Here is a 22,093-nt window from a genome sequence, read left to right on the forward strand (position 1 = left end):
AGGCTCCCGGTGCATGGAGCCTGCTTCTCCCTCTGCCTGTGTCTCTGCCTCTCTCTCTCTCTCTCTGTGACTATCATAAATACATTTTTAAAAAAATTAAAAAAAAATTTTTCACACACACACTCACACACACACACCTATCTACTAGGATTTTCATTAGGATTGTGTTAAATCTAGGGACCCCCGGGTAACTCAGTGGTTGAGTGTCTGCCTTTGGCCTGGGTCCTGATCCCAGTATCCTGGGATCAAGTCCCTTATCGGGCTCCCCTCAGGGAGCCTGCCTCTCCCTCTGCCTGTGTCTCTGTGTTTCTCATGAATAAATAAAATCTTTAATAAAAAAAAATGATTGTGTTAAATTTATAGAAAAACATTTAGGTTGTTTCTAGTTTTTTGCTGTTACAAATAAATACTAACTTTCCTTTATTTAATAAAGAGGTTGTAGGACTTTATGGGAATCTTTTCACTTTAGGCTCAAAGGAAAAATAATAATTTGGCAGCTCTAAGTACACTGCTCTTTTATTTTTATTTTTTATTTTTTTTTTTATTTATTTATGATAGTTACAGAGAGAGAGAGAGAGAGGCAGAGACACAGGCAGAGGGAGAAGCAGGCTCCATGCACCGGGAGCCCGATGTGGGATTTGATCCCGGGTCTCCAGGATCGCGCCCTGGGCCAAAGGCAGGCGCCAAACCACTGCGCCACCCAGGGATCCCTACACTGCTCTTTTAAAACAAAACATTGAGGGAGATTTAATTTTGCCTAGAGGAATTTATGGGTCAACAAATTGAACATAAATTTTAATATATTTCAATGGTTTTAACATTTTATATGTTGAGTTTGAGGTACCAGAGTAGTCTTCAGGTAGAGAAATCTAGCGGGTTATTGGACATATGGGTCTGAAACTAATGAGAACAGTCTGAGCTAAATATATAGATTTGGAATCTATTGATATATATAGATAGCAAATATCTATGGGCAAGGTTAGAGTTTGTGAAGGAAAAAATGGGCTGTACACAGAAACTTGGGGCTCTATTTCATGTCTATATTAACTAATTTGAGGAGGAAAATGAACCTGAGTAACAGTAGATTAAGGAGCAAGGGCCCCTAGATCTCGTTTGTATATGTGTTGGGGTGTAGGCAGGCCTTGGTCTTCTCCATAGAGCTTTTTATAGTGCCTTGACCACTGGGCAGGGCTATGTTAATTCCAAGTTCCTTCTCTCTACCACATCCTCCACTAACCCCCCAACCCCTAATCCTCTACTCCTTTTCCTGGCCCTTTGTGTGTTTTGGCTCTTGGAATCAGCAACTGTTCTCTTTTTGCCAGTAAGGTTGACTTCCTCTAGGTACCTGGATTTGCTCATCTGCCCAGGTTCATAAAGATAGGAATTGATTTCCAGCAGCCCAGATCCAGGCAAGAAAGCACAGTACAGCAGCAGTGGGAGCTGGGGAAAGCACCCAGTGGGCCACGAGCAAATCAGCTTCCAACAGTTTAATAATGAGGTCCTGAAGACCCACAATTGCCAAGAGTAGCATGGTGTTCCCCCTGCACTGAAGCTCTGCAAGAAGACCAACCAGGAGGCTTAGCATTATTCAGAAGCCCTGGCCAGCCCAAGGATGCTCAAGCCCAGCCTAGATTCTAGTCACAGCCAGTTTGGAGAGAGAACTTGGCATGGGCTTCCTATGATCAGACAGAAAAGGAGATGGCTGATAGATGGTACAGTGAAATCAAGCACTACAACTTTCACCAGCCTGACTTCATCTCCAGGACTGGGTACTTCACAGATGATATCAAAGAATACAAAGAAGATGGGAGTAGGGAAGGCACTTGCAAGTGAGGGGTCTTCCTTCATGGTGGCCTGATACTTCCTAGCAGGGAATGTTGTCAACTAGACCTCTTTTTTTTTTTTTTTTTTTTTAACTAGGCCTCTTTGAAGAAAATATCTTGCCTCCAAAGAAGGAATTTGTTAAATGTAATGGGAAGGTGGCAGACTTAATGTGGATAGGAAGTGCCTAGAACAATGAAAACTCAACTGTGCTTCTGCCCCTCTGGATGTATGTGCCTGTGTGTGATGCATGTGAGTGTCTCTTGTACACATACTTGGATATACAGCTCTGCGTGAACTTTTTTTTTTTCTTCTTAGAGAAAGTATTGGGTGTGGGGGACAGAGGGAAGAGAGACAGAGGGAGAGGGAGAATCTTCAGCAGACTTCACACCCAGCATGGAGCCTGATGCAGGGCTGGATTTCAAGACACTGAGATCATGACCTAAGCTGAAATCATGAGTCAGACGTTTAACCAACTGAACCACCCAGGCCCCCCTGCATAAACTTAATCTTATCAAAGGAAGGGTCATATAAAGGCTTTAATGGTTACCTAGATAGACCACAGTTATTTGGACTTTGGGGGGAAAATCAATTATAAAACTTTTAAAAATTATTTTTAAGAAAATTTATTTTGTACATTACTTGTAATATCCATCTTTGGACTTTTTGAATTCTAATGTTTGTGATGCTTTGAAGTGAAGTTCATTTTATGTGATCATGCGTTGTAATCTACTTTTGGTAGATTTAAGAATTTAAAATTTGAGAATGTCTTTTTTTCTTAACAATTTTATTTTTACGGGCATCTGGCTGGCTCAGTCAGAAGAGCACACAACTCTTGATCTTAGGGTTGTGAGTTCAAGCCCCACAGTGGGTGTAGAGATTACTCAAAACAAAACAAAACAAAAAAACCAAAGCAAATGATTTCAAGTGGTTTTCCTTGGCTCTTGATAGTCCATAGTTGCCAATAGTGTTTGGTTGTTATTTGACAAGTTAATGCTGAATTTGAAGCAACTGAAGAATTAGCCTCTCTGAATAATCTGCATGAAACAATTACAGGTAAAAATGTTTTTAAGGAAGTTGAGAAAACATTAATTCAGCACAACCTGAAATCTGCTAAATTGTTTCACAACTGATGGTGGCAAAAATATATGTGGAGCAGAAAAAGGGCTTAGTTCAACAAATTTACAAGTCTTATGAAAATGTAATATATTTAAAGTGTATCGTTATTCACGGGGTGCCTAGTTAACTCAGTTGGTTGACTCAACTCATCATGACAGGTGATGATCTCATGAGTGGTGAGATCCAGCCACATCAGGCTCCATGCTCAGTGGGGAGTCTGCTTGAAGACTCTATCCCTCTGCCCCTCTCTCTCAGTCATATGTTTGGGAGCCTGCTTCTCCCTCTGCCTATGTCTCTGCCTCTCTCTGTCTCTCATGAATAAATAAATAAAAGCTTTTTTTTTTTTTAAAATAAAGTCCTAGTGTCAATAGTTGACTTCATTCAATCTCGTAAACACAACCATCATCAGTTCTTTGGGTTTTGTTTTGTTTTGTTTTGTTTGTTTTGTCAGAAATAGAAGCTGAATATCTTGATTTGCCCCACCACACAGCAATTTGATGGCTTAGCATTGGTAATGTTTTATTATGAGTTTTTGAGCAAAAACTGGGCGGGGGGGCCTGGCTGGTATACCATGACTCCTGATCTCAGAGTTGTGAGTTTGAGCCCCATGTTGGGCATAGAGATTATTTTATTTATTTTAATTTTTAAAAGACTTTATTTAAGAGAGAGAAAGTGTGCCAGAGATCATGAGCAGAGGGAATAGCAGAGGGAGAAGGAGAAGCAGGCTCTCCGCTGAATAGAGAACCTGAGAGGGGGCTCAATCCCTGGACCCTGGGATCATGACCTGAACCGAAGGCAGATGTCCAACAGACTGAGCTACCCAGGTGCCCTTATTTTATTTTATTATTATTATTATTATTATTATTATTTTTAAAGACTTTATTTATTTATTCATGAGAGACACACAGAGAGAGGCAGAGACACAGGCAGAGGGAGAAGCAGGCTCCATGTAGGGAGCCTGATGTGGGACTCGGTCCTGGGACTCCAGGATCACGCCCCAGGCCGAAGGCAGGCGGTGAACCACTGAGCTACCCAGGGATCCCCTTATTTTATGTTTTTAAAGATTTTTTACTTATGTATTTGATAGAGAAAGAGTGCACGTGCAGAGTGGGCACAAGCAGACAGAGAGGGAGAGGGAGAAGCAGGCTACCTGCTAAGCAGGGATCCTAACGCAGGCCCTAGTCCCAGGATTCCTGGGCCATGACCTGAGCCGAAGGCAGATGCTTAACTGACTGAGCCACCTAGGCACCCGTGATTACTTTAAAAATAAATAAAAACTTAATTTAAAAAATTGAGCAAATATCCAGAGGAGAAGCTAACAGAATTCTACAAATGCTTTCCAAGCAATGAATATGCTCAGTTGAATCACATGCTTGTGGACTGACAGCAGTATTTGACAGTAGTTATCTGTGTGAAAAGACAGATGAGATACATAAAATCTCATTACAGATCAACATTAATAGTTGAACATTTGCAATTGATTCTGATAATGCTGGAACCCAACTAAGCAAAATGCATACTCCCCAAAGGAATTTTATCCCTCTCATTAGTAAACCTATTGTACCAAAACTTGTATTTAATAATTATTGGTTTATTTTGAATAGTACTAATTAAAATTTTGTGGAAATTTGTTTTCTCTCTTGTTTACGAATACCTATACAATAGCCTCAATTTTGCTTTTTTTGGCCTAAAACCTGAGTATTTACTGAATGGTCCTTTATAGAAGTTTGCTGGTCTCTGCTCAGTACTAAAACTGCAAGAACACCCAGTAATTTGTTTGTTTGCAAGTCTTGGATACTTTTTTCCAATAATGAGAAACACACATCCCTTCCCTTATGAAGATTATGTATTTGCTAAGTTAACCATGCCCCTAAACTTTCTAAGTATAAACAATCTGAAACCTCCAGGTTTATATACAAACATCCCACTTCTTCCTCTTAATCATGATCATTAGCACTTTTCACAGGCTGTTTATCTCCAGACTGTGCTTTCTTTGAAGGACTGTCTTATTCTTCTTTGTAGCACCATGTATAGTACTTGGTAGATGCTCAATAAAATTTTTTTTTAATTTTTTACTTATTTATGATAGTCACACACACAGAGAGAGAGGCAGAGACATAGGCAGAGGGAGAAGCAGGCTCCATGCACCGGGAGCCCGACGTGGGATTTGATCCCGGGTCTCCAGGATCACGCCCTGGGCCAAAGGCAGGCGCTAAACCACTGCACCACCCAGGGATCCCAATGCTCAATAAATTTATTGAAGTCTCTGTCTCTAGCTTGGACTGCCTTCTTAGGGTTCAAGTCCACATTATCTGCCTAATGGTTCTATATGCAAGAATATACCTGACAGTCTCAAACTTCATGTATGTGTCCAAAAGGAAACATCTTTCTCCCCAAAGTAAACTGTAGCATCATCCTTTTAGTAAAGCTGACTTTAAAACTCTCTCTCTCCCTCTAGTGGTTTGCTAAAGAAAGGAAATTTTTATTCTCTATTATATTACTGGTCATTTTGTGCCAAGTTCTATCACATTAGTTCCTTAACATTGAAAAGTATTAAAGAGATTGTCCTTTTTCTTCCTCCTCAGTTCCATATTCACTGTCCTCGTTTAGTTTCTCTTTCTTTCACAGATCTTTCCTATCATTTGTAAACTATTTACAGATAGTAATTTGTTTACTTTTGTATCCTCTCATTAAGACTGACCTAGAAGATATTTAGTAAATATTTGTTAATTTAGTTATTTATATTAGATTTCTCTTTGGAGGCATTAGGAGACATTTCCCAAGAGATAAGGAACTTGCTGGAAGAGAAAACTTTCAATGGCCTTGGATCATGGCTTACAGATAGTCATAAAGTTGATAGAGAGTTCTCCTGCATCAGGGTTCTTATCTGGTCTCCTTCTCTTCTGCCTAAGGGCTCCCAAAAAGGCAGCAATAGAGCCAAACCTGGGTATTTTGTTCTTAACCTCTTGAGATTCTTGGGTTCTCTTCATTACATTCTTTCCTTGATCCCTCCCACCTTCCTTTTCATTTCCTGATTTCAGAGTCCTAGCTCTCAGCTACCTGACAGCTAAATCTTAAGTATGAATTCCATTCAAATACTAAAGAACTTTCAAGTACTCTACTGGAAAAACTAATGAAGACTGTGAGACATGGAAGATTTATTTTTTTAAAATATTTTATTTATTTATTCATGAGAGACACCGATAGAGAGGCAAAGACACAGGCAGAGGGAGAAGCAGGCTCCATGCAGGGAGCCCGATGTGGGACTCAATCCCGAGACTCCAGGATCATGCCCTGAGCTGAAGGCAGATGCTCAACCACTGAGCCACCCAGGCATCCTGGAAGATTGGTTTTCTATGTCTGTTTGAATTGCTTCTGAAGATACACTTATCTTGCTGATGAGTAGAACTTGTGCTGGTCAAGTGCCTAGAGGGCAGAAGACATCATTGCCTTTTTCCTCTGAACTTTTGACTAGGAAACTGGGATGCTTCAGAGCTTACATCACAACTTTTATTTTTGTTTATTTTTTAAAAAATGATTTTATTTGTTTATTTGACAGGGAGAGAGAGCAGGTCTATGTACAAGCAGGCAGAGGGAGAAGCAGGCTCCCTACTGAGCAGAGAGCCTGACCTGGAGCTCAATCCCAGGACCCTGGGATCATGACCTGAGCTGAAGGCAGATGCTTAACTGGCAGATGGCGCCCCTACATCACAGCCTTTATTTTTTTTATTTTTATTTTATTTTAATTTTTACTTATTTATGATAGTCACAGAGAGAGAGAGAGAGAGAAAGAGAGGCAGAGACATAGGCAGAGGGAGAAGCAGGCTCCATGCCCCGGGAGCCTGACGTGGGATTCGATCTTGGGTCTCCAGGATTGCGCCCTGGGCGAAAGGCAGGCGCTAAACCGCTGCACCACCCAGGGATCCCCATCACAGCCTTTAGACAGTGACTCTTGCTCTGCTTACCTTCCCTGTATCTCCCAGGCCACATTCCTCCCTTCATATCCACAACCTAAGTAACAACAAACATGTATTGGGCATTTTTCTATGTTCTAGATAATTTAAAGGCAGTTCCTCATTTAAACCTCAAAATCATCTTATGAAGTAGTTTCTATTATTATTCTTTGGGAAACTGAGGCCATGTAGCTTGCCCAAGGTCAAAGTATCAGAGCTAGAACTCAAATCCAGATATGGCAGGCAGATTTCTAGGATGGCCGGCCAATGATGGCTGCCCCAATGAAGCAGCTCTGGTGGTATTCATGTCCTTGTGTAATCCCCATCCCTTGAATGTGACTTGCTTCTGATGCATAGAATACAACAAAAATGAGGGGATGTCACTTCCGTGATTAGGTTAAAAAGATTGTGACTTCCATTTTGCTAATAGACATTATTGCCTTCTCAGCTTGCATGCTTTGATGAAGCAACCAGCCATGTTGCATGTCAATTCTCAATGACAAGGAATTGAGACAAGCCAATAGCTAATAAGGAACTGAGGCTTTCAGTCCAAAAGCCTAGGAGGAATTGAGTCCTGCCAACAATCACATGAGTGAACTTGGAAGTGAATCCTTCTACAGTCAAACTGGCACTTTGATAGCAGTCTATATAAAACCCTGAACCTGGGACAACTGCGTGGCTCAGTGGTTGAGTATCTGTCTTTGGCTCAAGCCATGATTCTGGGGTCCTGGGATCCAGTGCCCCATCAGGCTCCTCACAGGGAGCCTGCTTTTCCCTCTGCCTATGTCTCTGCCTCTCTCTCCGTGTCTCTCATGAATAAATAAATAAAATCTTAAAAAAAACAAAAAAAACAAAAAAAACCCTGAGCCAGAGGATACAATCAAGCCATACTCAGATTCCTGACCCACAGAAACAGTGAGATAATAAATGTTTTAAGCCACAGAATTTTATCAGGCTCCCCACAGGGAACCTCCTTCTCCCTCTGCCTGTGTCTTTGCCTCTCTGTCTCTCATGAATAAATAAATCTTTTTTTAAAAAGCCACAACATTTTGGAGTAATTTATTACATAATTGATAATACACAAGATGGATCTGATTTGCTTCAAAGTTCATGCTTTTCTCAATTTTATAAAGGACAGCTAGGCAGCACAACCTCCAGCAGCCCAGAGAACGCTCATTTTTTAAGGTCAACATCTCTATTGACTAAGCTAGCTGAATTGTCCTAGTCAAAATCTTCCTCAGGGTATTGCTCCAAATTTGGATGAACCTGGAATGATCAAGTTTTCTTTTTCATTGCATTTGCTATTGCTTGCTATTGCATTTGGAGTGTCACTCTCTCATTGCAACTATTCCAGTGAAAGAAATCATATGATAGCTAGGTTTGCTTTTGGAGAGCAAAGGCCCTGTTAGATTGACTGACCCTCCCAGTCTGGCAGGTAGAATCCCATGAGGCCAAGAGTTTGCAAATGCTGAAACCTGAGGTGGGCTAATGAGGCCTTCGAAAGCATCTCCTCCAATGGTGCTCAGCCCTGGCATCACATTAGAATCACCTGGGGAGCTTTCAAAACAGATTCCTGAGCTTTACCCCAAGCCAATTAAAGTAGAATTGTGTCTTGGAAGAGATGTTGCATCTGTACAATACACTATGTATCTTCCGGGTTTCTGCTCTGGTCTTTTTTAGTTCCTCGCATGTGCATTTGTCATCTTACCAGAAGTCCTAGCTTAAGAGACCTGTGTTCCCTCTCTCCTTCATTCAGTAAATAGGAACGGACTGATTTTTACATACCAAGTACTATTATAGTAATTGGAGATACAATGGCATGCAAGGAAAAAAAAAGGCCTAGGGGCAGCTCAGGTGGCTCAGCGGTTTAGCGCCGCTTTCAGCCCAGGGCGTGATCCTGGAGTCTCAGGATCGAGTCCCACGTCGGGCTCCCTGCATGGATCCTGCTTCTCCCTCTGCCTGTGTCTCTGCCTCTCTCTCTCTGTTTCTCATAAATAAATAAATAAACAATATCTTAAGAAAAAAGGGTCTAGATGAGAACTATAGTCTCCAAACACTTTACTTCATGCTCACTCAGTTATTTTCCTTTGTTGTGCTGTAATTGCTGAGTAAAACATGCTTGCCTTGTGGTACAATCTTGTTAAATTATTACAGGTAGGATCTCGGTTAGCTGTAAGGGATAGACTAAGGAAGTCCGACGGAAATTCTTCAATGAAAAGAATCTTCTTGGGTGGGAGGAGCAGAAGACTTTAGTTACCTCCTCACACTGGTGAGGGCAAGTCCGCCCTCGCCGTTCCAAGACCTATTAGTGGGCGGAGCTGCCTTCATTCTTGCACGTAAGGAAAGGGGAAGGAAACCCCGCCTCTTACGTGCTTTAGGAGGCGGGGTCGGCGGACTGGGCGTGAGTTGATTGGCTAGGAGGCGGGGCGCCACGGGTTGGCTCCTTCCAGGCGCTCGCCGGGATCCCGGTGCAGCGAGAGGAGGGGGGTAGTCCCGGTAGCTCCTGCCTCCCAGCGATGGCGCCGCTGTGCCGCGCCCAGTCTTCTGCCTGTCCGCCCGTACTCGCCGCTATTGGGAGCACGGTCAGACGGTGAGGATTGAAGCGGGTCCGAGGGAGCGGCGGGACGCTGCCTGCCACGGGGACCATGAGGAGCCTTCAGACCTGTGCGGCCGAGAGCGGGAGCAGCCGCGGCACCTGCTGAGAGGAAAGAGGGAGCCGCCGGGTGCGGCGGCGCGGCGGGGTGCGACGGAGGCTCGCGAGTGCCTCGGCCATGTCGCTGCTCTGTGTACGCGGTGAGTGTGTGGACGTGGGGCGGGGGCGGCAGGGGTCGCCGAGGGGTCCCCACACGCATCCAGTGGGCGTCGGGTTACCACCTTTTCCAAACTTCACTTCTCCTCTGCGCCTCGGTGGGCGATTGTGTTAACTCATTTATAAACGTTTAAGGAGGTTCTTTTTCACTCTGCCTTGTTTTCCCTCACTCTCCTGTGAGGGACTGTTAACCTCTCTCCATTTCGGTGGCCATGTGACAGAGTTGTTGGCCGGCAGGCCCAGATCCTATTAACCAGTGACCGGGGCTCTTCTCTAGTGAGAGTACACTAGCCAGGAGACCGCGAATAGTTGGGTGTCAACAGCGGGCAGTCTCCCTTTCTTTTCTTCCTTTTCCTTGCACCGTGAAACTGCAGGCGGATTAGTAGAAGGTTCTTTTTATCGATATTTGAACGCGACGTGGTACAGCTGTCACATCCCTTCTTCCAGTGTATTTCTTGGCTTGCACCCTCTGTTGCTTGTCTGGTTCCCGGCTTCTCTGTAGTCTAGGCTAAGATTATTCTAATATTCGACTTGGAAAAGTGTGTTGTCTTCTCTCCTTTTGGAGAACATAAGTCGTATAACCTATACGTGTATTTATTTTTTAGCTTCTATTACAGTAGGTAAAAGGCCTTTATTGCTTTTTCACTGAGGACAGTTGACCCACCTAAGAAGATATTTTAAGGGAAGAGCTTTGGGGTTTAAGATGAGGCAAGGTGTATGCATTAAGCTCTGTGAGGGTAGAGACTGTTTCTTACTAGTTTTTGTATTCTTGGTGCCTGACAGAGAAGCTCAGTACTGGCTTTGAATAAATGCATGTGAGGACTGTGATTTTAGAGATTATCTGATCAGAAAAAGCAGGGTCTGGATTACCCATTGAACTTGATCTTGGAAAATTCAAGTTACAGCCTATCATATCAGTGTTCAACAAGATGGGATAAGGTGGCTTGATGGTGAGGGAGAGAATTTATCTTTCCTTAGCCTTTTCCTGGTACCCTTTACTGGATAGAGTTCATGTTTCTTTTGGCTCTGTGGATTAGCAGCATTGTTATTTGTGATCTCTCTGATGGGTGTTTCCCCCAGCTGCTGGCAAAGGTAACTGTTTTGCACTGTTGTCCTCCACTGTTTTGTTAAATCTCCATTAACCCAAAATGGATTTGGCTATTTCTAGGGATTACGAGACAATTTTTTTTCTTCATGGTTGATTTTTCATTAATGAGAATTTTGCTTTGCTTTTAGTAAGACATTTTCTCTTAGCAGCTGGGAATCTATTTATTCCTTTAGATCCCTGCTGTTGAGTAGCAGGATTTGGGAGAGGTTGGGTTTTGCAATGTCCCTTGGATAGTTTAAATCTCTACTGCTATACTGTATTATGGTGCTAGTCCTCATGGAAGACTCTTTATTAGACAGGAACACCAATTTTTTTTTTTTATTTATTTATGATAGTCACAGAGAGAGAGAGAGAGAGAGAGGCAGAGTGAGAAGCAGGCTCCATGCAGGGAGCCCGATGCGGGACTCGATCCCGGGTCTCCAGGATCGCGCCCTGGGCCAAAGGCAGGCGCTAACCCGCTGCGCCACCCAGGGATCCCAAGACAGGAACACTATTAAGCCAGAAATTCCTATTAATTGCATTTAAATAATTTCAGAGAAGGAGCTGCTGCTGTTTTCACTTGTTCTAATATTGGGCAACTTTCATTGTCTACAAATTCTGTTATTTAGCTAACCTCTTTCACTTTTTATGTTATATTAGTTGAATCTCTCTTTTGAACCTGGGGGATTGGAGACCAGTAGGTCATTGTCTTTTGAGTGGAGATTCTTTTTTTTTTTTTTTTTTTTAAAGATTTTATTCATTCACGAGAGAGAGAAAGAGATGCAGAGACACAGGCAGAGGGAGAAGCAGGCTCCATGCAGGGAGCCTGACGTGGGACTCGATCCTGGAACTCCAGGATCACTCCCTGGGCTGAAGGCAGCCCTACACCGCTGAGCCACCCTGGCTGCCTGCCCTTGAGTGGAGATTCTGAAGATGATTAATTACTGAAACTAGCAGGTACCTTGCAGAGAAGTATTCATATAAAATGGCAAAGTATCCATTTTGGGAAAACTTAACAGAAATGGATCAAAATAAGTCTTTCTAAAATGATATTCCTGCATTATATTTTGGAGTTAGGAATGTTCATGTTATGAGAGAAGCTTGTGTAAGAATACTATATAACTCAGTTTCAGTTCATCTTGGAGTAGAATTGAATTAGAAACTTTTTCCCTGTAGTCAGAGTTCAAACAGTAGTAGAAACTGATGTAGAAACTGGCAAACTGGTATTTAATTATCCCCAAACATCTCAAGAAGTCAGTTTCTTGATTTAACCCTTTAATCATGCCTTATTGCCTACAGGTTAAGTGCTTTCAATAGTCTGATTCTAGCCCTCATTTTTGGCCCTATATTCTTGCCTATCTTTATACAGATATTTAGCTCTAGCACTAACTCTGCTCGTTACTGCCTCTGTACCAGTATTCTGCATTGGTACTCCCTGAAATATTCTTTTTTGAATTTTATGCTTGTCAAAAATATATTCTTTTTTTTTTTTTTTTTAAATATATTCTTTTCCTAGCATACAGTCTACTTTTTTTTGGTTGAAAAGTTCCTAAGTTCTGTCCTCAGTGATCTTTTTCCCCTACACAGTCTTAAACTCTAAACTCCTTTAAATATAAATTACTTATGGTTTGAATAGTACCACTAAAATTTGGCAATGAATTGTGTACTGCCTGGCAACTTGTCTTGTACTGTTTGTGGTGACCCAGACAAAAAAGATGATGACAGTGGTTAGATCAGATCTGGAATTTTGTGTTCTTTTGGGGTATTTGGTTTTAAGAGGCACAGTGAGAAAGTAGAATTTCTTTAGAGGATAATCATTAGAAATGTAGAAAACATTTGAGTAATTTAGAGGTTTAGTTTTGTTTTTTTTTTTTTAAAGATTTTATTTTTTTATTAATGAGAGAGACAGAGAGAAGGCAGAGACATGGGTAGAGGGGGAAGAGAAGCAGGCTCTGGAGCCGGATGCGGGACTCGATTCTGGAATTCCAGGATTATGGCCTGAGTTCAAGGCAGACGCTCAACTGCTGAGCCACCCAGGTGTCCCCAGAGGTTTAGTTATGAGGTGATTTAAGAGGGGGAGAATTGGGATGCCTCTTCTCAGAGGGGGAGAATGAGGATGCCTCTGGCTCAGCGGTTGAGCATCTGCCTTTGGCTCAGGGTGTGATCTTGGAGTTCCAGGATGGAGTATTGTGGGATCAAGTCCCACATCTGGCTTTCTGCATGGAGCCTGCTTCTCCCTCTGCCTATGTCTCTGCCTTCTCTCTGTGTCTCTCATGAATAAATAAATAAAATCTTAAAAAAAAAAGTGTAGGATTGTAATAGATGAAAATATTATTATTATTATTATTATTATTATTTAAAAAAAAACATTTTAGGAGTTCCTGGCTGGCTCAGTTGGTCAGTTACTCTTGATCTTGGGGTTGTGAGTTTGAGTCCCACGTTGAGTGTTGAGATTACTTAAACACAAAACTTCATTCCTAATGAATGGGACAAGTTGACTATTGAATGAAAATTATAAGAAACTATATTGTAGTTTATTGTAAGGAAGAACATTAAATTAGTTGTTCTTAACAAATGAAATGGACTACTTAGGGTTTCTTTCTTTTTTTTTTTTAGGACTTTTTTTTTAAGATTTTGTTTTTTATTTTTTTCATGAGAGACAGAGTGATAGAGAGAGAGAGAGAGGCAGAGAGAGAGAGGCAGAGAGAGAAGCAGCCTCCATGTAGGGAGCCTGAGGTGGGACTCCATCCTGGAACTCCAGGATCATGCCCTGGGCGGAAGGCAGAAGTTCAACTGCTGAGCCACCCAGGTGTCCTGTTTTAGGACATTTTAAGCAGAAACTGAATGAGTGGTAAGGATGTTCTAAAAGAGATGTCAGCATTGAGTGGGAGGTTAGACTTGATGAATTTTAAGAAACCACCCTTTCATAGAATTCACTTAGTCTTTCTTTAAAAATTTGGCACAACTTTCCTCATAATACTGATATCTTTTTACTTTCATAGGGGCCAATACCACATAGCAACTCCACTAAACTAAATCAGGGATTTTCTTTAACTTTTAGTGTCTTGGTATTTTTTTTTTTTTTTAAGATTTTATTTATTTACTCATAGAGACACACATAGAGAGAGAGGCAGAGACACAGGGAGAGGGAGAAAAGGCTCCGGGCAGGGAGCCCGACGTGGGACTCGATCCCGGGTCTCTAGGATCAGGCCCTGGGCTGAAGGCCGAGCTAAATCGCTGAGCCACCGGGCTGCCCGTGTCTTGATATTTTTGACTAGTTTTTCCGAGCAAGTTATAAGCATTTTGAGAATTGAGTCTTTCCCCTATTTTTTTTTTTTTTTCTTTTTAAGATTTTCTTTATTAGAGGGCATGAGTTGGCGGGGGTGGGAAGCAGGGGGAGAGGGAAAAGCAGACCCCCTGCTGAGCAGGGAGCCTGCTATGGGGCTCAATACTAGGACCCTGAGATGATGACATGAGCCGAAGCAGATGCTTAACCAACTGAGCCACCAGTTGACTGGCCACCCAGTCACCCCTTTCTGTATTTCTTAATTGCCACAGTGTTGACAATTTGAGCTATGTATGGATCCTCCTCACCCCCATACCCTTTGTTTTTTGTTTTTTAAAGGATTTTATTTATTTATGCATGAGACAGAGAGAGAGAGAGAGAGAGAGAGAGAGAGAGAGGGAGGCAGGCAGAGAGAAGCAAGCTCCACGCCGGGAGCCCAACGTGGGCCTCGATTCCGGGTCTCTGGGACCCCACCCCGGGCTGAAGGTGGCGCTAAACCGCTGCGCCATCGGGGCTGCCCCCGCCCCCCCTCCATACCCTTTGAACCAGAAGTGACTACACTTATGAAATAATCAAAACCGAGGGATCCCTGGGTGGTGCAGAGGTTTAGCGCCTGCCTTTGGCCCAGGGCGCGATCCTGGAGACCTGAGATCGAGTCCCGCATCGGGCTCCTGGTGTGGAGCCTGCTTCTCCCTCCTCCTGTGTCTCTGCCTCTCTCTCTCTCTCTGTGACTATCATAAATAAATAAAAATTAAAAAAAAATCAAAACCGAAAAGTAGTCTTGGGGATATAAAAAGCAATATATGCTAATATACTGTCTTTTTTTGTTTATTTATTCATTTGTTTATTTATTTGTTTATTTTAAAGATTTATTTATTTATGATAGACATAGAGAGAGGCAGAGACACAGGAGGAGGGAGAAGCAGGCTCCAGGCAGGGAGCCTGACGTGGGACTCGATCCTGGCACTCCAGGATCGTGCCCTGGGCCAAAGGCAGGCGCTAAACCGCTGAGCCACCCAGGGATCCCCTATTATTATTATTATTATTTTTTAAATTTTTATTTATTTATGATAGTCACACAGAGAGAGAGAGAGAGAGAGGCAGAGACATAGGCAGAGGGAGAAGCAGGCTCCATGCACCCGCAGCCCGACGTGGGATTCGATTCCGGGTCTCCAGGATTGCGCCCTGGGCCAAAGGCAGGCGCCAAACCGCTGCGCCACCCAGGGATCCCTATTATTTTTAATAGTAATCTCTACACCCAACTTGGGGCTCCAAACTCAGGACCCTGAGATCAAGAGTGACATGTTTTTCTGACCAAATCAGTCAGGTGACTCAATATATTGTTATAGAAAACTGGCAAAATGAAGGAAAGTTTAGAAAGGAAAATAAAAATCACCATAGTCCTACCACTCCCTTTACACCATGGTTAACTTTTTTGTTCTTTGTTTTTATTATTTTTTAACATTTTTATGTATATTTTTATTTATGAGAGATGCACAGAGAGAGGCAGAGGGAGAAGCAGGCTCCATGCAGGGAACCCAGTGTGGGACTTGATCCTGGGACCCGGGGGATCATGCCCTGAGCCAAAGGCAGACGCTCAGCTGCTGAGCCACCCAGGCATACCATTCTTTGTTTTTTTAAATTGTAAATGTAATATATATGCATGATAGGAAATTCATACAGTTTAGGATGTGAAGTGAAAGTAGAAATTGGTCCTCTCCCTTATTTTCTGTTCTCTAAGAGGTAACTACTCATTGCTGTTTCTTGCATATCCTAGAAATTTTCATTACAAATGAATACACACATTTTACAACTGGATGTATATAATATTCAACTTGTTAAAACATTTAATGTTTTCCTGTCAGCTTCTGTGAATCTAAATTTATTTTTTGAGACAGTGTACATGTGAGCACTAAGGGGGGAAAGGCAGAGAGAGAGAGAGGGAGAAGCAGACTTCCAGAGAGCAGGGAGCTCCATGTGGAGCTTGATCCCAGGACTTAGAGATTATGACCTGAGCCATCCAGGTGCCCCTAAATCATTCTTTCTAATAGCTGCAGAGAATTCCATTTTACAAGCATACATAATTTAACCAGTTTTATGTTGATGGACAATCATATTTTTTTTCATTTTGCTATTAAAACAATACTATCATGAACATCCTTGTGGATAGTTTTGTTATGCCTGGAGATTGTGATTTGTGTGTGATTTGCTCATTGCTGTTTTCCTGGCATAGTTACACTCAGCTGGATCCATTAGCAAATCAAATGCCTCAGCATCTCTCAGATCAGCATCCCCTATAGAGGCAGATCCTTACCAGTAGGTAATATTTTATGCCTATGAAGAAGACCAAAGACCTCAGGTTTTGTAAGTTTGTTTTTTTTTTTTTTTTAATTTTTATTTATTTATGATAGTCACACACAGAGAGAGAGAGAGAGAGGCAGAGACACAGGCAGAGGGAGAAGCAGGCTCCATGCACCGGGAGCCCGACGTGGGATTCGATCCTGGGTCTCCAGGATCGCGCCCTGGGCCAAAGGCAGGCGCCAAACCGCTGCGCCACCCAGGGATCCCAGGTTTTGTAAGTTTGACCTGTGATTTCCATGGACTCCTTTTTTTAAAAAAATTTTTGTTTATTTATTAGAGAACACAAGTGGGGGGAGGGGCAAAGGGAGAGGGAGGAGCAGACTCCCCACTGAGGAGGGAGCAAAGTGGGTTGGATCCCAGGACCTTGGTAATCATGACTTGAGCCAAAGGCAGATGCTTAACTGACTGAGCCACCCAGGTGCCCCTACTCTTCTTAAAAAAAAAAAAAAAAAAATTCTGGGCAGCCCGGGTGGCTCAGTGGTTTAGCGCCGGCTTCGGCCCAGGGCCTGATCCTGGAGACCCAGGATGGAGTCCCACATCGGGCTCCCTGAGTGGAGCCTGCTTCTCCCTCTGCCTATGTCTCTGCCTCTCTCTCTCTCTCTCTCTCTGTCTCTCTCATGAATAAAGAAATAAAATCTTAAAAAAAAAATCTTTTTTGGGGACCCCTGGGTGGCGCAGCGGTTTGGCGCCTGCCTTTGGCCCACGGCGTGATCCTGGAGTCTCGGGATCGAATCCCACGTCGGGCTCCCGGTGCATGGAGCCTGCTTCTCCCTCTGCCTGTGTCTCTGCCTCTCTCTCTTTCTCTCTCTCTGTGTGACTATCATAAATAAATAAAAATTAAAAAAAAATCTTTTTTTGTATTCCATCTTGATGCATGTGCCCAATGTTCATAGCAGCATTATCTACAATAGTCAAATTATGGAAACAGCCCAGGTGTCCATCGATTGATGAATCGATAAAGATGTAGTGTATATACCCACAAGCACACACATACACACACAATCACAAGATTATTCAGCCATAAAAAAGAATGAAATCTTGGCATTTGCAACAATATGGAGGCAGCTAGAGAGAATTATGCTAAACAAAATAAGAGTAAGACATATGATTTTGCTCAAATGTGGAATTTAAGAAATCATACAAGCAAAGGGGGAAAAAAAAAGACAAACCAAGAAACAGACTCTCAACTATAGAAAACAGTTGGTTACCAGCATGGAGGTGGTGGGGGATGGGTAAAATAGGTGATGAGATTAAGGAGTTGTATTTATTGTGATAAGCACTGGGTTATGTATGGGAGTGCTAAATCACTATATTGTACACCTGAAACTAATGTTACACTTGCTAAAATAATTTAAAAACTTAAAAAGATAATTGCCAAAATTTTTCTTGCAAAATTATTTTCCCTGTTGAACATTGTGTTTTTATTTATTTTTTATTTTTTTATTTTTTTTTTAAAGATTTTATTTATTTATTCATAGACATAGAGAGAGAGGCAGAGACACAGGCAGAGGGAGAAGCAGGCTCCACGCAGGGAGCCCGATGTGGGACTCGATCCTGGGTCTCCAGGATCACACCCCAGGCTGCAGGCGGGGCCAAACCGCTGCGCCACCGGGGCTGCCCTGAACATTGTGTTTTTATTTATTTATTTTTTTTGAACATTGTGTTTTTAAAACAGAACACTGTCACTAGTGATGAGAACTATACCAACTCATTTATGTTGACTTGCCCTTAGAAAAGCTTGTATTTATCATCACCTATTAGTTACCTAACTAACTGAAAGAATATTACAGGGAAACTCTTAGCAAGTGAATTCTGGGGGTGCCCGGGTTACTCAGTTGGTTAAGCATCTGCCTTTGGCTCAGGTCATGATCTTAGGGTCCTGGGATTCAGCCTCGGGTCAGGCTCCTTGCTTAATGGAGAGTCTGCTTTTCCCTTCCCTCCCGCTGGTGCTCACTCGTGCTCACTCTCTCAAGTAAATCTTAAAAATAAAAAAAAGCAAGTGAATTCTGATGGACTTTCAGGACACATTGATTGTAGGTCAATTCTAGGCTGGGAAGACCTCAGATATATTTTGGTTTACTACCACTGTGGGAAGCAGGAGTAGTAATTGTTTTCATTTCCTTCCTTCCTTTTTTTTTTTTTTTTTTTTTTAGATTTTATCTATTTTTAAGTAATCTCTAAACCAAACATAAGGCTTGAACTCACAACCCTGAGATTGATTTGCATGCTACTGATTGAGCCATCCAGGTGTCCCAGAATAGTAATGATTTTAGGATTTTCAGGCATAAGAACAGGTTAGTCAAGTATTTTTTTCACACCTTATTTTTTCCCTAATTGTTACTTGCCTCTGCTAACTGCTTGCTGCTGTATTTCCATTACATCATGGTTGGAGTAGTCCCTGCCCTTAAAAGCAGAGTCGCTGTTGGGTTCCTTTCACTTAGCTATGGCGTTAGGAAGTTGATAGTGCCTTGTCTGAGCCAGGCAGTAGTGAATGGGGAAAGGACCAATTTCCTCTGCCGTGGATAGCTATTGTTATGAATTGTTCTCTTCCTAAAAAGCAGTACATCCTGTAATTTCTTAGTTTCTAGAAGTAGGGTTTCTGGAAGTTGTACTTTGTAGGTCAGTAAGCTGAGTTTTTATCCTATTTTGCTTGTGCTATGTATTTCAGACTTTGCTATGTGAATTTGTTTAAAGTTTGGGCTGTTATCATTAGTAAATATTTGTTGAGTACCTTCTCTCTGCCTGATTATGATATATATCTATATAGTAGACAAGAGCCCAAGGAATCTAGATTGGTTTTAAAACATCTTTCTTTTGTAAGCAGCCTGAGGTGATCTCTGAATATGTTTTGCTATTCCCTTGACTCAGAAAATCCTACAAAATCATGCAAATCAAGAGGTTCAAGTATTCATGTTCACTTTAAGAATATACATGAAACTGCCCAGGCCATCAAGGGTATGCATATCTGAAAAGCCACCAAGTACCTGAAGAATGTCACTTTACTGAAGAAATGTGTGTCATTTCATTGCTAGAAAGGTGGAGTTGGTAGATATGTTCAGGCCAAACAGTGGGGCTGGACACAGGGTTGTGGCCTAAAAAGAGTGCTGAGTTTTTACTGCACATGCTTAAAAATGCAGAGTGATGCTGAACTTAAGGGTTTCAATGTAGATTCTCTGGTCATTGAGCACATCCAGGTGAACAAAGCTCTGGTAAACAAAGATGCAGAGCTTACAGAGCTCATGGTTGGGTTAACCCATACATGAACTCTCCCTGCTGCATTGAGATGATTCTTACTGAAAAGAGCAGGTTGTTCCTAAAGCGAGAGAGGAGGTTGCACAGAAGAAAAAAGATACCTCTGAAGAAACAGAAACTTATGGTCCAGGGGTAAATCTGCACAAAATGCAAATGAAAGTTAAAAAACAAAACAAAAATCTTCTCTTAGATAAAGCCAGAATTCGGACTATTGACTCTGACCTAGGATAAGCAGAATAAGTTCTTATGGGAGTGGGGAGATACTGCAGTATTTTTTCTAACTTTCAAAGCAGTATTCTTTAAGTTTGGGTAATGTTTTATACACCGTAATGGACTTTCTTTATTAAAGGTCAGGGAAGGGGTACCTGGGTGGCTCAGTGGTTGAGCAACTGCCTTTGACTCAGGTCATGATCCTGGGGTCCTGGGATCGAGTACCGCATCGGGCTCCCTCTGGGGAGTCTGCTTCTCCCTCTGCCTGTGTCTGCCTCTCTCTGTGTCTCTCATGAATCAATAAATAAAATCTTTAAAAAAAAAATAAAGGTCAGGGAAGACTTGCTATTTGTATAGCAGAATTTTTTTTTTATTGTATAGCAGAATTTTTTAATTGATTTATAGTATATGTACAGAAAAGTACCCTAATCTTAAGTGTATGGTTCACTGAATTATCATAAAGTGAACATACTTATGCGACCATTACTTTGGTCAATAAGTAGAACACTACTAACACCTCAGAAGCCCATCTTAACATTCTTGTCAGTCATTACTTCCTTCTACTTTCCCAAAGCTAACATTATCTGACTCTAACACTTCATTTTTTAAGAGCAGTTTTAGCGGGACGCCTGGGTGGCTCAGCGGTTAAGCATCTGCCTTTGGCTCAGGGTGTGATCCCGGGTCTGGGAATCAAGTCCTGCATCTGGCTCCCTGTGAGGGATGTCTCTATGTCTATGTCTATGCTTCTCTCTGTGTGTCTTTCATGAATAAATAAATAAAATCTTAAAAAAAAAAGCAGTTTTAGCTTCATAGCAAAATTGAACATAAAATTTGCTTGTGAACTTTTTTTAAAAAACGATTTTATTTTTTTATTCATGAGACATAGAGGAGGCAGAGACATAGGCAGAGGTAGAAGCAGGTTCCTTTCAGGGAGCCCAATGTGGGACTCGATCCCCAGACCCAGAATCACGCCCTGAGCCAAAGGCAGACACTCAACTGCTATGTTACCCAGGCGTCCCCAAAATAAAATCTTAAAAAAAAAGAAATGCTTGACAATGAACTTTTATTTTTTGTTTTATTTTTAAAAAGATTTTATTTATTTATTTATGAGAGACACAGAGGCAGAGACACAGGCAGAGAGAGAAGCAGGTTCTGAGCAGGGAGCCAGATGTGGGACTCGATCCTGGGACTCCAGGATCATGCCCTGAGCCAAAGGCAGACGCTCCACTGCTGAGCCGCCCAGGCATCCCGACAATGAACTTTAAAAACATATATTTTATTTGAGGGAGAGAGAGCACAAGCAGAGGGAGTGGCAGGGAGAGGAAGATGTAGAAGCAGATTCCCTGCTGAGCAGGGAGCCCAACTTGGGGCTCTATTCCAGGACCCTGACAATGGACTTGACTTCTCCCTCCCCTCCCCTCCCCTCCCCTCCCCTCCCCTCCCCTCCTCCTCCTCCTCCTCCTCCTCCTCTCTCTTCTCGACACAGAAAAGAAAGAGAGGCAGAGACACAGGCAGAGGGAGGAGAAGCAGGCTCCATGCAAGGAGCTCCATGCGGGACTTGATCCCGGGAATCTGAGATCACGCCCTGAGCCAAAGGCAGACCCTCAACCGCTGAGCCACCCAGGCGTCCCGACAATGAACTTTTAATAAATGGAATTATACAGTATTTCTTTTGGACTGGCTGCTTTTGCTTAACATGCTTGTCAGATGTTTCCACTAGATGTATAGCTGTAGTTCATTGATTTTATTAATTGCTATGTATAGTATGAGTATAGTATGAGTATACCACAGTTTATTTATCTTTGGACATTTTTTCCCCATCTTACCATTTATATCTTTTGGCCCTACCTTGTGTATATTTCTGTTGGATTATATATATGGTGTATATGTATCCAAGATTAAAATTTCTGGGTCACAGGTTATGATTATGTTTAGCTGTAGTTAGTAACATAAAACAGTTTCCAAAATCTACTAGTTTATTCTTCTAGTAACTGTTTTTCTAATATTCATTTATTTAAAGATTTAAAAAATTTGAGAGAGACAGAGCATGAGCAGGGGGAGGGGCAGAGGAAGACAGACAAGGAGACTCCCCACTGAGCAGGGAGCCCTATATGGGGCTTGATCCCAAGGCCCGGGAGATATGACTGAGCCAAAGTCAGTTGCTTAACTGACTGAGCTAGCCAGGAGCCCCTTTT

The 22,093-nt window shown here is 42.2% G+C and overlaps 1 protein-coding gene across 7 annotated transcripts in view; it reads left to right on the forward strand.

Moving 5' to 3' along the window:
- Positions 1 to 9,327: 9,327 nt before the first annotated feature.
- UNC13B (unc-13 homolog B) overlaps positions 9,328 to 22,093 on the forward strand; it is a 231,367-nt gene continuing 218,601 nt past the window's right edge. For 3 of the 7 annotated variants that reach the window (XM_077912416.1, XM_077912419.1, XM_077912420.1), the window contains exon 1: positions 9,328 to 9,686. In XM_077912416.1, coding sequence (XP_077768542.1) covers positions 9,665 to 9,686 — 22 coding nt within the window. In that variant the 5' untranslated portion in view covers positions 9,328 to 9,664. The remainder of the gene's footprint in view (positions 9,687 to 22,093) is intronic. The other 4 variants (XM_077912425.1, XM_077912422.1, XM_077912421.1 and 1 more) reach the window with 2 other exon arrangements.

This window comes from Canis aureus, chromosome 10 (genome assembly GCF_053574225.1).
Source record: "Canis aureus isolate CA01 chromosome 10, VMU_Caureus_v.1.0, whole genome shotgun sequence".
Classification (NCBI taxonomy): domain Eukaryota; kingdom Metazoa; phylum Chordata; class Mammalia; order Carnivora; family Canidae; genus Canis; species Canis aureus.